Source organism: Tiliqua scincoides, chromosome 3, assembly GCF_035046505.1.
Source record: "Tiliqua scincoides isolate rTilSci1 chromosome 3, rTilSci1.hap2, whole genome shotgun sequence".
In the NCBI taxonomy this organism is placed as follows: domain Eukaryota; kingdom Metazoa; phylum Chordata; class Lepidosauria; order Squamata; family Scincidae; genus Tiliqua; species Tiliqua scincoides.
This window is the reverse complement of record NC_089823.1, coordinates 64,303,225-64,325,207: the sequence shown is the minus strand read 5'-3', so window position 1 is coordinate 64,325,207 and position 21,983 is coordinate 64,303,225. Positions and strand designations below refer to the sequence as shown.

The following is a 21,983-nucleotide window of genomic DNA, read 5'->3' as shown; positions in this document are numbered from 1 at the left end:
TACCCAACATGCCATTCCTATTTCACACATGGTAAGCTCAGTAGAGGACTTAATTTAACTTGTCAACAGGCAAATTAGCAGGGGAGAATTAGGCTCTTACTCGACCTCCAGTTTCTTCCTCCTGGGATCCACTTCCTGATACATCGTTCTTTCAAGCAAAGGCACACAGTACTGAGTGGAATTGAGGGTCAACAGAAATTGTCACAGAGGGAGAGTCTACATTTACACGCCTCATTTGCCCCTCCCTTGATTTGGCTGTGCCTCGGTAGGACTCAACAGGGAGTGATATCCATCATCAGTGAGATTGGATAACTGCGTCCTTCCTTGAGAGGTGCTTTTATTACTGCTGCTGGACATTTTTGGCAGGGTGGTTTGGCTCTCTTCAGATTATCAGCACATCAGTTCTGCACATTAACCTAAGAGCGAAACCCTCTGAATTTGGTGGTACTTCGTGCCAAGTAAGGAATGCATAGAATCAGGCTGTTCGTTTCAGATCCTACTTCCTGCAAATCATATTTTACTTCATAGCCTTCCTTCCCCCTGTTGTCTTTTACAAAAATGACCTCTAGCATAATTACACTCAAAACTATCCTTGGTGATTTCAGAAATGGCTGTTCCTTCCATTTGAATTAATCCCCTTTATGGAGTTTACAGGAACAATAAAAAATTAGAGAGACCCCAAAAGGGCAAAAATGGGCAATTCCAATGCAGTTGGAGCCATGTCAAAATTGATAAAAGCCTGGCAAATAAATACATTCAATATTTTTCAAAGTCTCACCCAAGAACCTCTTTAAAAGTTAAGCAGGACTGGCACAAAAGGGAATATCCTTTCACATATCAGCAAGAAAATAGAAGACTGATACACCTCTTCGGCTTTTCACACACAAATTTAACATCAACAAGCACAAAACACAGAGAACAATTATACTAATTATAACTTGGATTATACATTCTCTACTACCTATTAAAATACATTATATCTTTTGAGTTATTGTGGATGCACTACAGCATTGCAGCCATCAAAAAAGTAAAACACAGTCAAGGCTTATGAACAAAGCAACAGAGAATTACAAAGCTGAAATGACATTTCTGTTTGTTGAGTGCAGACAACAAAACTCATTCAAGTCCCAAAACTTTGACATCAACGTTTGCAAGTTGTGATTGGCTCAATTAATAGATTGAACAGAGCATTGACTGAAGAGAAAATCTGTTACCAACATTTACATAAAACAACATCCGAGGCAAATTAATCTCAGCTTTAAAATATCATAGTATTTACTTGTATTGAAAGTGCCTATTTAACACCTATATAGCACCTAACTCCTAATATAATGCCTATCTAGCACCTATACAGTGCCTATATAGCGCCTATTTAACACCTAACACCTATCTAGCACCTATCTACCTATCTAGTGCCTAACACCTACATACCACCTACATAGTGCCTATATAGCGCCTATATAACGCCCATATAGCATCTAACACCTATCTAGCACCTATCTAATGCCCATATAGTGCCTATCTATTTACTCCCATTTACTATAATTGTTAAAAGAATATACATAGTAGCTTGTTAAAAATACAGGGTAGATGGGACTTGTCAGCCTGGGAAGGCAGCTCATCTAAGAGAAGGAAACTCTGACCTCAAACCTCCACTGCCTTGTGGCTATATCCAGTTGTGGAAAAGGCTTCAGGAGTCAACCTCGAGGCAAAATCCAGAGCCGGAGCCCCTGAGACAGTTTGTGGCTGCATACAGTCACACTCTGGCAACTCCTGCAACGCCGCTGGAACCAACCGTATTGGCTTCTGCCTTTCCATTGGACCATTCCAGCGACGTGGAGAGAGGGGATTTGCTGCATGGGTAACAGCCTATCCTCTATGCCTTCTTTACCCAGGCTTCGTGCACTGGAGAGGACACTCCAACTTCGCCATACGGCGTCGGCACAACACGCGAAGCAGCAGTTTACTGGTTATAAGTCTTCACTCGATTGGCATAGAGCGTGACGCCAGGGGTTGCTTCCGATGGTGGGAGAGATCATTGCATTTCATTGGGCAGCTACCGCCCGCCTTAAGCTGGGCAGTCCAGCCAGTAAGGTGCTGCCTCACCACAGTCCGTTAACCTCAAGGGGTGCGTGGGGTTTAGGGTGAAAACCGACAAGCGGATCGACAACTCTGCACCATGCAACAGAAAACAGAAAACTCCTGCCCTAAAGCTGGGCACCTGGAACGTAAGGACAATGACACCTGGCTTCTCTGACGACCTGCAAGAAATAGACGATGCACGCAAAACACCTGTCATTGACATGGAACTGAGCAGACTGCAGATGGACATCATCGCCCTTCAAGAGAAGGGGCTGCCGGATTCTGGATCTGTCAAGGAGAGAAATTTCTCATTTTTCTGGCAGGGAAAAACACCCAACGAAACCAGGGAACATGGCGCTGGCTTTGCGGTCAGAAATACCCTGCTGGTATCCATCATCCCACCTACTGCGGGAAGTGAAAGAATTTTGTCCCTGCAGCTCCAGTCATCAGCAGGACCTGTCACTCTCATCAGTGCATATGTACCAACTCTGTTGTCTCCAGCAGAAGCCAAAGACAAATTCTAGATGACCTGGCCACCACTATCAAGAAGATCCCTGTAAAAGAGCCATTGTTCATCCTCGGCAATTTCAATGCGAGAGTTGGTGCTGATAACAGATTGTGGCCCACTTGCGTAGGTCAGTTTGGCAATGGGAAGATGAACAAAAATGGCCAACGCCTGCTAGAGTTTTGCTGTCATCACGGTCTCTGTGACAGCAACACGTTCTTCAACACGAAGTCCCAACATAGAGTCTCTTGGAGACACCCAAGATCAAAGCACTGGCACCAGCTCGACCTGATTCTCACCAGACGCTCCAGCCTTCCCAGCATCAAGATCACACGCAGTTATCAGGGTGCTGCCTGCGAAACTGACCACTCCCTGGTGTGCAGCAGCGTGAAACTGCGAACAAAGCAACTGTATCAAACAAAAAAGAAAGGAAGACCTTGCATTGACACCAGCAAGACCCGGGATCAGAGAAAAGTGGAGGAATTTGCATGAGCGCTTGAGGAATCTCTTCCAGGCCCGGCCGATGCAAATGCATCCAACAGATGGGAACATTTCAAGAATGCTGTTTACAACACCACCTTGTCCATATTCGGCAAGAAGACCAACAAGACAGCAGACTGGTTTGAAGCCCACTCTGAGGAGTTGACACCAGTCACTGAGGAAAAGAGGAGAGCTCAAGCAGCATACAAGGCCTGTCCCAGTGAGTGCAAGCTGCAGGTCCTCCGAGCTGCTCACAGCAAAGTCCAGCAGACTGCCAAGAGATGTGCTAACGACTACTGGCTCCAGCTCTGTTCCCAGATACAGATAGCAGCTGACATGGGCAACATCAAGGGGATGTATGATGGTATCAAGCAGGCCCTAGGTCCAACACAGAAGAAAATTGCCCCTCTGAAGTCTGCCACAGGCGAGGTCATCCAGGATCGGGTGCAGCAGATGGAACGCTGGGTGCAGCACTACTCTGAGCTATATTCCAGAGAAAATGTAGTCACTGAAGAAGCGCTGAACAACATTGAGTGCCTCCCTGTGTTGGAGGAGCTTGACAGTGAACCAACCCTAGAAGAACTTCACGTGGCCCTGGACTCCCTTGCCTTTGGCAAGGCACCTGGAAAAGACAGCATCCCTGCTGAAGTCCTAAAATGCTGCAAAGAGATCATTGTCACTGAGCTGCATGAAATCCTCTGTCTCTGCTGGAGAGAAGGTGGAGTACCTCAAGACATGAGGGATGCAAACATCATCACGCTGTAAAAGAACAAAGGCAACAGGGGTGACTGCAACTACCGCTGCATCTCTCTCCTTAGCGTAGTAGGAAAGCTGTTTGCCCGAGTTGCACTAAAGAGGCTCCAGGTACTTGCAGAGAGCGTCTATCCAGAATCGCAGTGCGGATTCAGAGCCAACAGGTCCACCACTGATATGGTATTCTCCCTCAGACAACTGCAGGAGAAATGCAGGGAACAACGACAGCCACTCTTTATAGCCTGCATAGATCTCCCAAAGGCTTTCGACCTGGTCAGCAGGAACGGCCTCTTCAAGATTCTCCCCAAGATCAGATGTCCACCCAGGCTCTTCAGCATCATCAGGTCTTTCCACAAGGACATCAAGGGCACTGTTGTCTTTGATGGCTCCACATCAGACCCCTTTGACATCTGAAGCGGAGTGAAGCAGGGCTGTGTTCTTGCACCAACCTTGTTTGGGATTTTCTTCGCTGTCCTGCTGAAGCAGGCCTTTGGAACTGCAACAGAAGGCGTCTATCTCCGGACCAGATCAGACGGAAAGCTCTTCAACCTCTCCAGACTGAGAGCAAAGTCCAGCTGAAATGTCTGCGTGACTTCCTCTTTGCCGACGATGCAGCTGTCACTACCCACTCTGCCAAAGATCTCCAGCAGCTCATGAATCGTTTTAGCAATGCCTGCCAAGATTTTGCACTGATGATCAGCCTTAAGAAAACACAGGTCATGGTTCAGGATGTGGACTCACCTCCCTGCATTACAATCTCTGCGCATGAACTGGAGGTTGCCCATGACTTTGTGTACCTTGGCTCAACTATCTCCGACACTCTTTCTCTCCATACTGAGCTAAACAAACGCATCGGTAAAGCAGCTACCACGTTTTCCAGACTCACAAAGAGAGTCTGATCCAACAAGAAGCTGACAGAACATACCAAGATCCAGGTCTACAGAGCTTGCATCCTAAGTACACTTCTGTACTGCAGTGAATCATGGACTCTTTGCTCACAACAGGAGAGGAAACTGAACGCTTTCCACATGTGCTATCTCCAACACATCCTTGGCATCACCTGGCAGGACAAAGGTCCAAACAACACAGTCCTGGAACGAGTTGGAATCCCTAACATGTATGCACTGCTGAAACAGAGACGACTGCGTTGGCTCGGTCATGTCGTGAGAATGGATGATGGCCGGATCCCAAAGGATCTCCTCTATGGAGAACTCGTGCAGAGAAAGCGCCCTACAGGTAGACCACAGCTGTGATACAAGGACATCTGCAAGAGGGATCTGAAGGCCTTAGGAATGGACCTCAACAGATGGGAAACCCTGGCCTCTGAGCAGCCCGCTTGGAGGCAGGCTGTGCAGCATGGCCTCTTCCAGTTTGAAGAGACATTTGGCCAGCAGTCTGAGGCAAAGAAGGAAGGCCCATAGCCAGGGAGACAGACCAGGGACAGACTGCACTTGCTCCCAGTGTGGAAGGGACTGTCACTTCTGAATCGGCCTTTTCAGCCACACTAGACGCTGTTCCAGAACCACCATTCAGAGCGCAATACCATAGTCTTTTGAGACTGAAGGTTGCCAACTAACATACAGTTCTAAACTCCAGTGTCACTAGCCTCTTTGTTAACAAAGGTTAATGGCTATATTAATGGCAAATTACAAATGGCAAAATTAATGGCTATAAACATGGCAAATTAATGCCATGTTAATGGCAAATGGTTAATGGCTATATTGTGGCATTGGCTCAAGAAGGTTATAAGCAGGAAGGACAAATAAGCGGGGAAATATGAACAGGAAGAATGGTTTGTTTCTGTGTAACAGTAGCAATGAGGGTCATATCCAACAAGCTCAAAACAAAGCAAAATAATTTATCCTTCCAACATAGTGTAAAGGGACCTTTGGCTATAGGTACATAGATTTCACAATCTGCACCCAAGCCATATTTAACCATGACTGCTAGGAAATGGTGCAAGAAGCATCCTCTAAGGCAGCGATTTTCAATCTTTTTCATCTGATGGCAAACTGACAAGGCACTAAAATTGTCAAGGCACACCATCAGGTTTTTGACAACGACAAGGCACACCATACTGCCAGTGGGGGGCTCACATCCCCCATTGGCCCTACTAATAAATGACCATCCCCTTAATTCCTGTGGCATACCTGTAGACCACTTGTGGCACACCAGTGTGCCACGGCGCAGTGGTTGAAAATGGCTGGTATAGACATTCTTTTTTGTTGCACTGTCACCCACCCTGGGCCAAATCAGCTCGGGCATCCCAGAGTGCACAAATCCAGTCTGGCACGAACCTCTTCCTGGATTCTCTGAGGCTTTTTGTCTGGTGTGGATGACAGTGGTTGAAAATGGCTGCTCTAAGGTCTATTCAGGACATGCTGTAAAACTTTTCTCTGGTCTGAGGCCACATCTCATTGACCTTTGGAGTTAACAGACATTTTCAAGGAAAATATTGTTTTTCCTGTATTCACTAGTAGCCTTTCTCTATGTAGAAACTTGAAGAGATTTCTTATTGTATCAAAAATTGAACCCCAGGACTTGATAGTCTGAGCAGCACCCATCTGCAAACACTTCAAATCTGAAGAGGAACCAATTCACTGTTGAGCCCCTTTATTCTAAGGCCTGGACCCCAAAATATTAACCTGACAGTATTACTAGGTGTGGCAAAATAGGCATTCAAGAACAGTATCCAGAACAGCCTGTGGGATTCAAAGTAACACACAGGATAGGTTTACAGTGCTGTCATCTGCACCCCTTTGACACGTCAATTACTAATCCTGAATGCAGTCTCTTCACTGGGATTGGAAAGATCCCATTGCTGTAAGGAAAACTGCATATCAGAATCTGTTTTCAATTCATAGAAAATATAGAGTGGCAAAGTGCACTCTGAGGACCTGCCAACTTGCAATGTGTGAATAAGGGAATGGTTAAAGTGCATTGAGCATAACAAACTTACATTGGTGAAACAAGTATGCACACCAAATGCAAGTTCAACACTAACCTGTGGTAAGTTTCAACTTGAGAGTCAAATGACCCATGTGCATAAATGCGTGTGCTCAGATCAAAAAACTTTTTTTTTTAACAAGTAACTTCAAAAGGAAGCATGAAACAGCCAGAACCCATGATGGGAGAGTGAGGGGGCTTGAGCGCATAGGGCCTCCCACATACTATTTATAGGTTAAAGAAAAATTTCTTTAGAACTTCTTTTAAACTATCAATAGGATGCTGGAAAGGCACAATCAGGCAAGAAACCTCATGCTTCCCCCCCCCCCCCCATGATTTCAGGCCACTTCACTTGAGTTCCATGTCACAATTTCAAAGAAAAAAATTCTGAGTCTAAAGCATGTATTTCCAGTTTTACCACAAGCTGCACAGAAAGTTTCTGGAAGTTATTTCCACACCATGCTCACAACCACTTAGCAAGACCAGGCAACTAATATTTCTTCCAATACTGGACTACTAGTCAACATACAAGTGGCCAGCTATAGTCGTGACTATAGGAAATAGGAAAAAAAATAGGAAATAGGAAAAAATAGGGGGAAAAATAGGAAATAGGAAAATAGGGAAAAAAATATACACTAATAATGAAACTTCAGCCATCCACAAAACTAAACTACACTTTATGTAAATGTTAGAAACAGAAAGAAAAGCTGTATTTGGTGTAACCTTCAAGGGTGCTCTTCAATCTTTAAAATGTCTGCTTTACATACGTACAGAGTATTTTCCAAATGTGACAGCAGTTTGTGCTGATGTTGGACAGATAATTTCACTGTGTTCACCCAGACAAGCTATTTTCACTTGTCAAAGTTTCAGGGAACAAACAAGGGGCAGAAAATAAAAATAAATAAAGGCTGATGAATTCAATTTTTGAAATAGGCAAAAATTTAAAAAACCATCACAGAAGAGTGACCATCGTTTTTGACAAGAATCTTTCTATGCTACTGCCTTTTTTATTACTTCACATTCATTCTGTCTGACAGTAACTATTTATTGAGCAATTGGGCTTTCATTTTGGGGGGGGGGGTTTGGTTTTGCACACTTCTCTTTCACTAATTGCTAACTTTATTATGTAACAGGGATATTTTCCTAATATAGCTGATGTTCAAAAGAAGTACACACTGTATAGGAAACAAATGTAATGGAGGATAGGAAAGAAAATGGGGAAAAAAATACACAAAAAAAAAATCCAGGCCCAAGTACTGGGTCAGATAAACATTACAGATACACACAGTGGGAGTTCAAGTTATGCTCATGCATAAATCCCAAGGGTGGAAGGAAAAACAAAGATCTACTATTGGCAGCTGACAAATAAACGAGACGTTCAGAGTGGGAAATCTTGAACGTAGGAAACAGGAGCCAGAAGTTAATGTATAACCTTCCTTTTTAAAGGGGCATAATTAATCCATTTACCTTTTATGAGACACAAAGTTAAGCTGCATCTATAGGATAGAGGACAAAGGAGATTTTAGAAACAGTTATCTAGCAGGCATGAATATCTAAAGCCTACAATCCCAAGGACATGTACAAGGAGCAAATCGGATTGGCCTGAGTGGGAATTTCTTTTGAGCCAAGATGCCTAGGCTTGTGCTGTGAATTGTCTTAGTGGTGACGAAGAAAAAGTGTTAGAGAGACACTTAAACTAGGAACACCTAAAAATGGTATCGTTGTGGGATAGATGTCACCAAAATAAGCTTCTGCAAAGGAAGATGAGAAACCATCTTACAGTCAGATCACTAGTCCATCTAGGACAGTAGCTTTCTACAGTTTTGGACAGGAGTCTTTCCCAGCCAAAGCTGCAGATACCAGGGATTGGACACAAGTCTTTCTCCATGTAAAGCATGTGCTCTACCACTGAGCCATGACCTCATCCCCACAGCCAGCACCTGCTACAGCAGTGAATCCACTCAGACCACTTGCCACAACTTGCAATACTGTACAGCAAAAGCACAAGAAGGTTTTTTTTTTTTTACACTGACCTACTATAGAAGACAAAAAACATATGGCAGCAGATTGTTAAACCAAAACCATTGCTAAACATTGGTGTTCAATGGTTCTAAGCAAGAAGAGCAGTTTTCCTTCAAATGAGATGCCACGCTTACTGCCACTATTGAAGGTTTGTGATGTCGTTTCCATAGTAAGTAATAAATGTGCTTTATGAAATGGAGAAAAAACTGGAACTGAGCTTGTTCCCTTCATCACCACCTCCTGACTCTCCCAGTCTACAAGGGTACCTTCCTACAAATTCCCAATTTCAGACTGTAAAGGCCTCTGATACTTTAAAAAATAGACAGAAAGCCCCGAAGGCTTTCCGGAAACCACAGCCCACTTCTCAAACTGCTTCTCCAACCCAAGATCTGTTTTATACGAAGGGGCATTGGGATACTGAAGGCCTTTGAGAATTACACACTTAATCCTCATCATCTGACTAGTCACCCTGCCCAGCAATGCTTCACCTCCTCATGTAAGATCCCATGACACAGCTGAAAAAGCTAAGCCTTCAAGACTTTTCTAAGAACAGAACACAAAGCACACACAGAGGAAGCTTGCTTTGCTGAAAATCTCAAGACTTTAAAAGAGCATCTGGTTAGATTGTGCTAAACACCAGGTTACTTTTTGACAACAACCCTCTTCTTTTTTTAAATGAAAATGTCCTGAGTCAAAGAATTTAGCACAAGAGAAAAAGAAAAATTTGCATATGCTTCTATATGAAAAAAGGAAAATGTTTTCTATGCCCCCATCAGTTACTGAAACTGATGTACATCAAAAGAAGTCGATAACGCTTTGATAGGCTTAGCTCCAATTTGAAACACACATAAACACAAGTTACAATTCCATGCAAATTTACCTGGGAGTAAGATCCATGGTACACAATGTCCATGCACATACTTCCCTAGGTAGGTCCTTCTCCCATCTTCAGAAGCACGAACGGACCAAAATGTTCCTTATGTAATATAGTGGCTAAGAATGTGACCTACGAACCAGAAAGGGCTCGATTTACAGGTACTGTCTGCCGGCACACTTTCTAATGAATACAAGTAAGTAAGAAAGGATCCTGTCACCTCCACCCCTTCCATGCAATTTCATTTCACCCTGCATTAATGTCTCAAAAGGGCTCTCATTGATGTGAAACAATGTGAAAAATACAGGATGGCACCTAACAGTACAATAAACTTAATAAATCTAGCCATTACTCCCTTGCTTCCTATATCAAAGGAACCATCCTGACACAGAAGTGAAGGAAAGCACAAAATCATCAACATGACTATTTTCAGATCTTGCTATCACTACCTGCAAGCATAAAGATAAAGGAATAAACGTGCAGTAAAGTTTGTTTTCCTTCTTTTTCCATCTCTAGCCAAAATACTAAAAGTACAGGAAATGAATGCATGAATGTGGAAGGTGAACCTTGCTCCTTCCCCAAGCCATTTCTTTACACAGGCCAACACTCACCCTGATATGGCTCCAAATGCTTGCAAAAGTAGTTACACAATGGGAAATCATATAATGTTAAGAGTTGGAAGGGATCTTAGAGGTCATCTAGTCTAACTGCATGCTTAGGGCAGGCAATCACAGCATCCCTGACAGGCAGCCTTCTGCTTGAAAACCTCCAATAGGGGAGAGTCAACAACTACAGAAAGCAGACTGCTCTAGTGCCAGAGAGCTCTTATATAACAAATTCTTCCTCATGACTATTGTCTGAATCTATGGTACTTCCCTGTAAATTTAGCCCAGTGGCTCAAGACCTGCCCTTTGGAACCACAGAAAGTAAATCCTTCTCTGAAACTGCTCCAAATGATCAGTGTTGTTTGGGCCCAGCAGTGCATTATCTTTTTTCCAGTCACATCACACTGCTGACTTGCATTAAGCTTGTGGTCCACTAAGGCACCTAGATATTTTTTCACGTGTTGCTGCCAAACCAGGTTCCTCCCATCCTGTAGCTATGCCTCTGAGTATTTGTTCCTACATGCAGGACTGAACTTCATCTTGTTAGTATGAGCCCAATGATAGAGTCAGTCAAGATAGTTTTGAATTGTGATTCTGCCTTCCAGGGTGTTAGCTACCTCCCCTGCAAGCTTTGCTTCATCTGCAAGCTTGCTAAGCATTCCTCCCCCCGCCAATTCAAGTTTTTTATAAATATGTTGAACAGCACAAGGCCCTCAATATCTTCTTCCAGGTGTACATGGAGTCATTTATTAGCACTCCTGGGGAATGGTTGTTCAACTAACTATGAACCCACCTAACAGTAGCATCCAGAGTTGGAAACTCGAGTCAGTGACTCAGACTTAACTTGTGAAAATGCATGATTTTGGGTGACTCGGTCACTCGTGAATCACGTGCGTGGAAGACGCTGAAAAAGACTTGAGTCAGGGCCCCCCTGACTTGGCACTTGTCCCCACGCGTGCATACTCAAGTCTGCCTGTATCTGGGGGTCCTTGCTTACTGTTTTCGCACCATGAAAAACCTTGTGGGGCCAGCATTCCAACAGGTGAGCAGCAGGGGAGTTCCAGCTGGGAGGCAGGAAAGGGTTATGGGTGAGCAGGGGGGGAGGTGGGACTGGGCTCTTTTTTCCATGACCGATGATCACTGGACAAAGGATGGACATGCTCATATTTTCATGGCTGTGGGAGGGCAGGAGCCCAAGGGGCATTCTTGCCTTATGACTGGCTGGGAAGGTAAGGGAGGCAGGGATAGCAGTTCATAGAGTTCATGCTTTCCATAAAGGCTGGCGAGGAGCGGGTACCCTCACTGAATGACTTGCTAAAGTGGGACTATTTCTGAGTAGGGCTGCAAAGGATCGCGTTTTCCTGGTAAGCCTCCCAGCTGCTGCCTGTGACCCTCCTTTCTCTTGCTGCTCCTGTCCTGGCTCTCTCCCTCCCATCCCTCTCAACATCAGGAGAGCGTTCAAAGAAAATTCCAACAGACACACACACTGAGCCTGGCAGCAGCCCTGTTTTTTTCTGCAACAGGCTTTTTAAAGGGGGGCGACTTGACAGAAGTCTTTTAGAGTCACTAAAGGCTGACTCCCATTAGGACTGTTTTTCAAGTCAAGTCACAGGCGCGGTGACTCGGCAACTCAACTCTAGTCAAGTTACACTGGAGTTTCGCATCCCTGGTAGCATCTAGCCCACATTTTGCCACTGTATCCACAAAGATATCATGGGAGGCATTGTCAAATTATTTCCTGGAGTCTAGGTACGACGTGTCCCCAGTGTTCCCACTGTCTATGAGTCTAGTCATTCTATCCGGGAAGGAGATGAGATTATCTGGCACAATATGTTCTCAACAGCCAATGTTGGCTTCCAGAAATCACCTCATTATTTTCTAAAGGCTCACAGATATTCCACTTAATAATTGGTTCCAGAATTTTCCAGGTATCAAGATCAGGCAGACTAGTCTGTAGGTTCCAGGATCTTCCTTTCCTTAAAGATAAGGGCAATATTTGCTTGTCCCTGGCCCTTCACCCATTCTGCAGAAGTTCTCAAACATTACAGACAATAGCTCTGAGATCACATTTGCACACTCCTTCAGTACCCTGAGGTGTTGCTCATCTGACCCTGTGAACCTAAATTCATTAATAGACCAATCTTATCCTGGGCTTAATATCCACTGCCATAAGTCCAGTTACAGCAGTGCAAAAGGCTCATCACCAGAGGGTGCACTGGAAATTCTTGTGCAAATGACTGGAGGCTCCATGTGCCTGCAAACAGCCCACCCAGGCTTCACTGAAGGAGGGAAGGCGACAGTGGGGGCAGGCCATGGGAGGACTGGGACAGGAGTGGATTTCAGGAGCAGCAGCATGCACCAGATCCTATCCTCCTTTCACACCTGGACCTGCCCTCTCCTCAGACTTACACTAGCAAAAGAGTTGGTTTGGATTCGAGGACATTAACTGACAGCCAGGTGGTCTACAGAGAGGTAAGTATAAAATGATTTTACTTACCTCTCCCAGACCAACTGATCACTGCCCCCCCAATTGCATGCAGTGCATGCTGCGGACTGGGAGGGATAGTACTGAGATGTAAAAGCAACTAAATTCATTTGAAGCTCCCTTACTATCACTTCACCTATCTTGAATCACAGTGCCCCAGATCTTCATTAGTCCAACTGGCAGACTGAACCACCTTCCCTTTGTGGGAGAAGACAGTTGCAAAATAAAACTGAGCAGTTCTAATGTCTGTTACCATTTCCTATCTTCTCCAGCAACAGGTCTACCCATTCCTCTTCCTGTGAACATAACCAAAGCACCTCTTTGTTGCTTTTGGCATCCCTCAGCACCTTCAACTCATTCTATGATTTAGTCTTCCTGACACCATTCTTGGAGGTGCAGGCTGTACTTGGGTAATAAAAGAACAGTACACACTCCACTTCGTGTACATGTTTCTCAACATCTCAGAAAGCTTTTTGAGCAGTCACACTAGTTTTCTCTTTGCATTGGAAGTGTTTGAGATATTGTACCTTCAGTGTTTCACATTTCTAAACATCCCATCCCCCTGGGACCACTTTCTCTCCTAACATTTCATGCCACTGAATATTTATTTATTTACTTACTTAAAAGATTTCTACCCTGTCTTTCCTCTGCTGAAGGCAGATGTCCAAGATGGCTTACAATTTATAGATTTAAAAAAAATTCCAATATACAGTAGAGTATAAAAATATACAACAAAATAAAAAGGAAATACAATTGGGGGGACACCAAGTGGAAGAGGGCAAAAATAACTCAAGGAACAGCTACAGAGGTACAGGAGGCAGACAACCCAAAAGCAAAACAAAACAAAAATGTTTTAAGCCCTCGCCAAAATGCCAAGAGGGAGGGGGAGGTAGATCTTAATTCCCCTGATAAGGAGTTCCATAACTATGGCACCTCTACTGAGAAGGCTTGCCCCTGTGCCGCCATCCCCTTAACTTGGGAGAAAGGCGGCACTTGCAGGAAAGCTCCCTCAGGTGACCTAAGAGGGCAGGCTGAAATATATGGGAGAAGGCAGTCCCTCAGATAATGACTTGATTGTCCTCTAAGTCCATTAAAATCAGATTTCTTGAAATCCAGAGTACGTATCCCAACTATCTTAGCTTTCCTTTCCTGTAAGCAACCTGATCACAGACTAGAACCCGGTTCATATTCTTAGGCCTTAGGCTTCAGCCCTTGTTTAAACATGCGAATGTTCTAATGGTGAGGCTAGGTTGGAGGGGCATGTTTATGCTAAGGATTTAAAACAATGTCCAGACTAATTATTATGGCAAGAAACCCTAGCAACTCTGCAAAGGAGCGTAGAGGGCTCTAACAAATAATCAGCAATATTTTTGTAGTACCGCTTTATCAACTTTTGTTGAAAAGTGCTATATAAATATTCTTAATACAGGAATAGGTTTCTAAAACAATTGTTCCCAGAATTCTTCAGTTCAGGTTGGCTTAAAATTTCCAAAACATGAATGCTCTTAAACAAGAACTTTAGAGATTCTGACAATATAGGAGAGAGCCTGTGTGTTTCCAAATAGGAGTCTTATGTTAGACCCTGAACTGTCAACCTAACATCTGTCAAACGAAGTTTCCACCATCTGTTGACCTTAATGCAGTATATAAGAAAGGAAGACAATGGGCAGAAGATGGTCCTTCCCCCCCCCCACAAATATATATAGTACAACTAACTAATATAAACACTGTATATTGCCTATATCTCCCCAACACTCATTCTCTGATCTAAATTGCCTGCAAGCTGCTATTAGTTCCAAGAGAGAAATACAGGTACCCGCATCATATCAATTTTTCCCCCAGAGGGGCTAATAGATAAGGATACTTGCACAAGGGGAAACACCTCACTCCCCCACACAGCTATCCTAGTTCGATTTGAACTCTGTGGTTGCTTTAAACTAAAATAAAAGTGCTGGAAGATTTTGTAATGTGTTGATCCCCCACATCATGAATGCCAGTTTTCATCTTGGAAGAAGGCTGTGATGTATAGGTTCTCTTGGTGGGGAACTATGATGCAATTCCCCATGTGATCTAAAATTCCATAAAGATTCCTACAAATGAACAAGCATATTTTTCAGTTTTCAGTAAATACTGCAGACACAAAACTTCGTTGGTGTTCAACACTTTGTGTTCTTGCTGCCATCATTCCAGCTCTGTCTATCCCCAAATCAGTTCATTGCACAGTAATAAGAAAGGCACCAAGGAGTACAAAAAGATTGAACATATGGTGTGCTGTCCTCCTGACTGGGCAATGCTCTCTAGCCTGTGCTCACAGTTGGGTAAGTTGTAACTAACCCTTGTTGTCAAACACACCTTTCTGCTCAATGCTGGCATCCTCTCAAGCTTCTGCAATTCTCTCAGATCTGCTTACGCATGCCCTGCAAAGTCAATGTAACTAGCAAGCACAATTATGCAAATCAGGATGTTATTTCTTAACTTTGGCACAACCAATTCCCCCAGTCTCCCTCCCCATATCGATGCTTGCAAGAGATGGAGCAATTCAGTGACCAGCTGACTCCTTACCTACATATTGCCATGACAGCTCTTCTAAAAGAGCCAGGGAACATGAATACACTTAAAATGTTTATACTTCTGCAAACCAGAACTTTACATCACGCTAACGGGGCAGAGACACCTTTAAAAAGTGTCTGCCCTTAACAGAGGAACAGCACCTGTCCCTTTTCACCCCAGTATGGCGACTTTTTCACTGGCTGTTGCTCACAGCCATATGTCTCTTCTGCATCTTATCTTAGACTTTGAGCCTTCAGGAACAGAAAACTATTTATTGATTCATTTTGGTACATAAACCGCTTCGTAAACTATTTTTTGTTGAGAAGCAGTACAGGCATATCCCTGTATCCATAGGGGTCCCACTCCCCCCTATGTGGGTACCTCAAATTTGCAGATATGGAGAACACACTTTAAAAATGTAGGGAAAGTTTTAAAAAGCCAAAAATAGATTTTTCCACAGCAAAACCACTAAATTTTGAGGGCTGCAGGCAGTCTGCCAATCTCTCAAAATTTAATGGAAACAAATAGTATTTATATAGTGCTACACATACATCCCTAACAACCACTTTAAGGTAGGGCTTTTACTTGACTCATCTGGAGTAACATCAACCAACACAGGGGGCCCAGAAACACCAGACCTTTGTAACCGACTCAAACCTGTGCAAAGTTCTGTACTTTCTGAAGCAAGACTTAAACAGGTATGAGCTGGAGCACAGAGATGGGTGGGTGATATTTGTGCACAGACGGGATTGAGATATGCATGACATTTGGCAAGAAGCTGGAGGGAGGAGAGTCAAAGGCCAGCCTGAGCAATGAGTAGAAAGTCTCTTCACCTCCACAAGAGAGGTCTACCTCACTCTTTCAACATCCAGTCATGAGACCGTAGTTTGCATACAAAAGCATGAGCTCAGAGGCATACATACATTAGCAAGAACACTAATCCATACAATCACCTTGTTGGCATACTTCCTGAGGAGCAGTTGTTGGCTCAGTTTATCCTGTGCTGGCAATTATAAAGTATTTTTAGTGGTGTGCATTCATTATGCGCTTATAATGTGTGATGTTTTTGTTTGTCTTGGTGCTTTGAATTAGCTAACTTGGGAAAATATTAATTTTGAAAAGGTGGGGATACTACACTTCCACTCAACCTTTAAACTATAGCAACTTTTGTTGTGTTACAAGATCATCAACAAAGCTGGACCTCATAATCCAGTTGCAGTCACACAAACAAGAGCACATTAAATACTCCTGTAAGGGTTTTTCTGGAATACTGACTTCATTCCGATACTGAACTTCAAACCTAGAACATCATCCTTGGAACAAATATAAACAGACTCCTTTTTAAACAAAGAATGTGTGATTACATTCAAAAACAACTTTACTTCCATTACAATGTGAGGAACCTGAATTAAATCAAAGTAAATTCTGAACCCATCATGGTAACTGTTGTACAAACACAGTTGAAAAAGAAAGGGATCAATCCAGGTCTCTTTTTGATCTTCCAAGGGCTCAACTATTCGAATAATCTAGATCAAGGCTCCATACACATTTTATAGCACCCAATACAGATATAACCTAATTATACACAGATTTTCTCACCCACGGTTTTATCTCAATGCAATGAGAAGGGACCCTGAAATAAAAGGAAAAAAGTCATTTAACAATAGCCTCATTAATGCAAAAGAGGGCAGCCGGCTAACAATCCATTAATCATTCTCTTTCCAGGCACTTAGAACAGCTTCACTCTAAGCAAGCAACCCCTCCTTTCCCCTCCCTGAGCACGTGAAAGAACGCAAGTCATTATCATCTCCTCCATTCTTTCTCTATGCAGGGTTCCTGGGGAAGGGAGTGGATCGCTGCCTCGGAGTGAAGCCTTTCTAAGCACCTGGAGAGACAGATTGCCTTTGTGTTCATTACAAAAGGTCAGCAAGGCTGTTTTAAAATCTCTGAGCAAAAGGACATTGCTTTTTAAATGGATTTGCTTCAGTGCAATGGATTTTTGCCAACCATGTGAGTTCTGGGAATGGAACTCACATGAATAATGAGACTCAACCTACACATTTGGGTATTTGTGTAGCCACAATCAACCCACAATCCTGGGGCATTTGGTGGGCCGCTGTGAGATACAGAAAGCTGGACTAGATGGGCCTATGGCCTGATCCAGTGGGGCTGTTCTTATGTTCTTATGTTCTTATGTACACAGTAAAATACTAATCAAAGGTATTTCCATTCTCAGTGGGAAGAGAGGCAACCTGAAAGACAACTGAGGGAGAAATTCAAATTTTCCTAAGACACACTACAAAACAGCCCAAAGTTTTCAAGGAAATTCACAACACAGAGAAATCTGTATGACTGGGTAATGGTTTGGGTGTGTTGAAAGCGCTTACGCAAATGAGACACCCTGCAGACCCAAATCCTGCAGTTCATTATTATAATGCCTTTGGTCACACACATCTATGGTATGACCTGGAACACCTGGAATACTGTGGGCAATTTGGTCATTTTCTCAAAAAGAATGTCGTAAAGCTGGAGGAGGTACAGAAATGGAAGACAGAGCGATCAAGGATGATGAACACCCTCACTGCAAATAAAGGCTAAAGCAGCGATTTTCAACCTTTCTCATCTCATGGCACACTGACAAGGTGTAAAAATTTTCAAGATATACCATCAGTTTTTTGACAATTGACAAGGCACACCATGCTGCTGGCATGGAAATCACATTCCCCAATGACCCTATTAATAAATGACATTTCCCCCAAACTCCTGTGGCACACCTGGGGACCATTCATGTCACACCAAGGTGCTACTGCACACTGGTTGAAAATTGCTGGACTAAAGTGTTCGGGGTCTTTTAACTTGGGGAAGTAGAAAACAAAGAGGAGTCAGAGATTCATAAAATTATGCATGGTGTGCAGAAGGTAGCTTTTTCTCTTTCTCTCCTATCTCAGAATCACCAAGTGAAACCAATCAGCAGTAGAGCCAGCACAGAGAAAAGAAAGACTTTTCACATAATGCTTAATGAATTTATAGAATTTTAGCTGCCACAGACTGTGGCAATGGCCACTAGCTTGGATGGTTTTAAAACAGATTCAATGCATTCAGAGGGGACAAGCCTATCAATGGCTACTTGTCATGATGGCATGCTGCTCTTTCATGCTTAGAAGCAGCGTATTCCTAAACATCAGTTGGTGAGGCTGCAGGAGTGACTTTACGAGGAGGAAGGCAAGCAGAACCCTTTGCTTCCAGCAGTGGCGTAGCTAAGGGAGTGCAGGGGGTAGCAGTTGCACCAGCCAACAGGCTTTAGAGGGGCAACAAGGTGAGCTTGACACATGGCCAAAATGTGAAAATCTTGGTATGTACGAATAATACCATCATGTTATATATCATTGGAAAGGTAATTTAATGCAGAATGCAATGCAACAAACGACACTGGAATATCCATTTTCTATCAAAAGTTATGGCCAATTAACCAGAAAACAGAAACACAACTGCCTTATGGAACAAAAAGCAGAGTGCTTTAACTCAAAACTGACCTATGAGACTGATGGTTTTGAGAGTCAATGAAATGCTATTATGATACAGCATGGACCCAATATGGTGTTAATATGAGTCAGCTCTCATTTCCATGTATCATAATACAGCTACTCTTGCTAACTGGTAAAGAGGCACATTTTCAAGTGGTGCTCCTCTTATATTTAGCAGGGAGAGAATAGTTCCCTCTTCACCCCAGCACAGTGTCTCTAAACAATAAGGGGCACACTTTTTATTTATTTACTTAATTAAATTTAGTGGAAGGGGGCTACAAAATCTTCTTTGATCCCAGGTAGCATATAGATGCCTTAGTTATGCCACTAGTTGGGGAAAGGTGGCAGATCAAGTGGGTGGTGAACTGCTGGGGGGAGGGGGCAGGTTTCCCTCCAATTTGCACTTTTTAAAAAGTCTAGGTGTGATGTCACTTCTGGTCATGACATCACTTCCGGGGCATCATTTTGAGCTCTGCACTGAGCTACACGTTCACTAGCTACGCCCCTGGCTTCCAGTGGTGGGTTGGGGGAGGTGGCATCTGGCAGGGAGTGGCCCATACCTGCCTGCTCTCCTGACCCACCTGGCAGATCTACCTGGCTGCCCCATCTTCCTCCCTTCTCTCCTATGCCACTCTCTTCTTTGGAGAGTGTGAGAAGAGAAGAGAAGGGAGACTTACTGACTTATCCTCCAGTTCCATCACCGCAGTGCCACCGCAGTTGTGGCACAAAAAGGGTTGAAGACCACTGGGCTAGAGGACTAATTCACAGCTTCCCTTTGCACTCTCAAGGACTGCATACAAGGGGAGGATGGTGCAGCTAGGCAGAGGTGCCAGGCGCAGGGCACCCCCACCTGAACCCCGGCCAGGTTCTTATGCTCCTGGCAGGGGCACATACCGATGAGTCCTGCAGCCACTTACCCCTAAGAAGCGACCTAATCCAAGTCCAGGCATGGGATGCTGAGATCCCCCTTTGACAAGCCACGTGCTGGGCAGGAGTGGGGGGCTTCCACCCCCCTTTGGTGAGCTCGAGGGAACTCGGCCCCCCGCCCCACAGTCGGGCGAACTCCTACCTGCTGCGGCGGGGTCCCGATCTGCAGCTCCAGGTAGTAGCCGCGGCCGGAGTCTCCCTGCAGGTTGTCCACCATCGCGGCGTAGTTGGGGGCGCGGCCCGCGTCCGAGGCCAAGGCCAAGCCGTCCGGCTCCGGAGGCTGGCCCCCCGCGGGGGGCTGGAGCTGCCCGGGCCTGGGGACGGCCGGCCGAGACACGCGCAGGGGGAAGGCGAAGCGCGCCCGCCCGCAGCGCCCGGGGGCCGCCGCCAGCAGCAGCAGCAGCAGCAGCAGCGCCCACGGGGTGCCCATGCCTGGCCCGGGTCGCAGCCGCAGAGCCCGCGGACGGAGCAGCCACCAGCAGAGAAGGCGCCGGGCGCTCCGCGACGCGCAGGCTGCTTCATCCCGCCTGCCCGGCAGCGCCTCCTCCTCGCGCTCCTCCTCCACGCCCACTCGCGCCCGGCCGGCAAAGTTTCTTCTGCGCCCGGCCGCGCCCTCGGCAAACCATGAGCGGCCCGGGAACTTCCCGAGCCCCGCGGGAGGGGCCGGCAGCTCCGCCAGGCACACTCCTCGCCTGGCCCGGCTCCTCCTGCTGCCGCTTGAGACCAGAGGGGAGGGCGCCCAAAGCACCACCAGGCAGCCAGTTGGATTCTGTTTGTGGAAGAGTTTTCCGGTCACACGCAACTGTTCCTCCCAAGCGGCTTGAAACACAGGTCTGTGTTGTTCCAAACTTTACACACTCCTAGTATGCTAGAAGTCACAGACCAAGAGTTTCATCTCCACCCTGGTGCAGCCCAGGAGTTGCATTCGAAGTTGACCAGATCACCGACGCAGGGCCCAGGCCTATCCAATTTTCCAGCATCAGGGTAGCTGCAATGCAGCCCTCAAGTAAGGGGACAAATAGTCCTTTGCCTTGAGGAGGCCTTTGTGACTGTCTCCCTAGCACAGGGTGCAGAGCACACCCCATTGGCACCGCTGCACCAGCCCTGGAAAATGGGATAGGATTGGGCCCTATCCAATTTTTCAGGGCCAGTCCAGCTGTGCTAATGAGGAGTGAACTGCATCCCCTGGTGGAGAGGTAGTCACAGAGGTCTCCTCAAGGTATGGGAACATTTGTTCCCTTACTTTAGGGCTGCACTGTGGCTGCACCAGTGCTGGAAAGTTGGATAGGATTGGGCCCTGAGAGCCCAATCCTATGCATGTCTACTCAGAAGTAAGTTCCTTTATTGTCAATGGGGCTTACTCCCATGTAAGTGTGGATAGGATTGCAGCCCGAGGGCCTCCTTGGCCAGTCTGGTTCATTAACCTTCCATACTGGTGGCAGTGGTAGCACCCTAACAGGGTGACCAGTTACAATGGAGGACAGAGTGCCTATACCTTTAACCACTTTATAGAAGAGGGCATTTTTGCAGGTACAGCTCAACATGGAAGGGTTTAAAAAGCTGCACCTGCCAAAACATCCCCTTCTATACAATGGTTAAAGGTATAGGCACACTGTCCTCCATTGTGTCTGGTCACCCTGCACCCGTAAGCACCATCAGGAGATGCCCTGGGGACCCCAGGGTAAGGCTTTGCCCAGAGCCCCCCAGCAATCTTGTGCCAGCATTGGCTTTGCCCGGAAACTGTAAAGAAATACCAAACTGTCTCTGAGCAGTTGTAGTTGTAGAAAGCACATATTTTCAACGTCTGAAATACTGAGAGATGCCACTGCACATCCAGATTTCAGCAGAAGGCTTTTATATCAGGTCATGGTGGTGTCACCTGGCACATTCTGTGGCACACTTTGCAGGTGTAAGTGATGGTGGATGCATGCAAGGAGAGCATGACCCAGGCTAGTCTTGTGGCATTTTGAATTGGGCTGAAGACAAGGTGCTTTAGGTTCCACAAGTCTTAAGAAAAAAGACAAATTTTGCATTTTCAGAGCCCACCACTCAAGCTGGCTAGCTTAAGCCTCACCTGCCATTTCTTTCGAAAAATTTTGTGACAGACCACACCAGTGAGCTTTTGGTCAGCTCATTTTGAACCTGTAAACAAGCAACATCCTGGGAGTTTCATGAGTTGGAGCAATGTGGTCATTAGTGACACAAAAGTCAGGCCCCCCCCCCACCGTCT

General features: G+C 45.2%; 1 protein-coding gene across 1 annotated transcript in view; it reads right to left on the bottom strand.

Annotated features, from left to right (window-relative positions):
• BACE2 (beta-secretase 2) overlaps nt 1–20,106 on the bottom strand; it is a 43,145-nt gene extending 23,039 nt beyond the window's left edge. Inside the window, exon 1 of the mRNA XM_066620853.1 lies at nt 19,896–20,106. Coding sequence (XP_066476950.1) covers nt 19,896–19,970 — 75 coding nt within the window. The 5' untranslated portion in view covers nt 19,971–20,106. The remainder of the gene's footprint in view (nt 1–19,895) is intronic.
• Nucleotides 20,107–21,983: the final 1,877 nt, after the last annotated feature.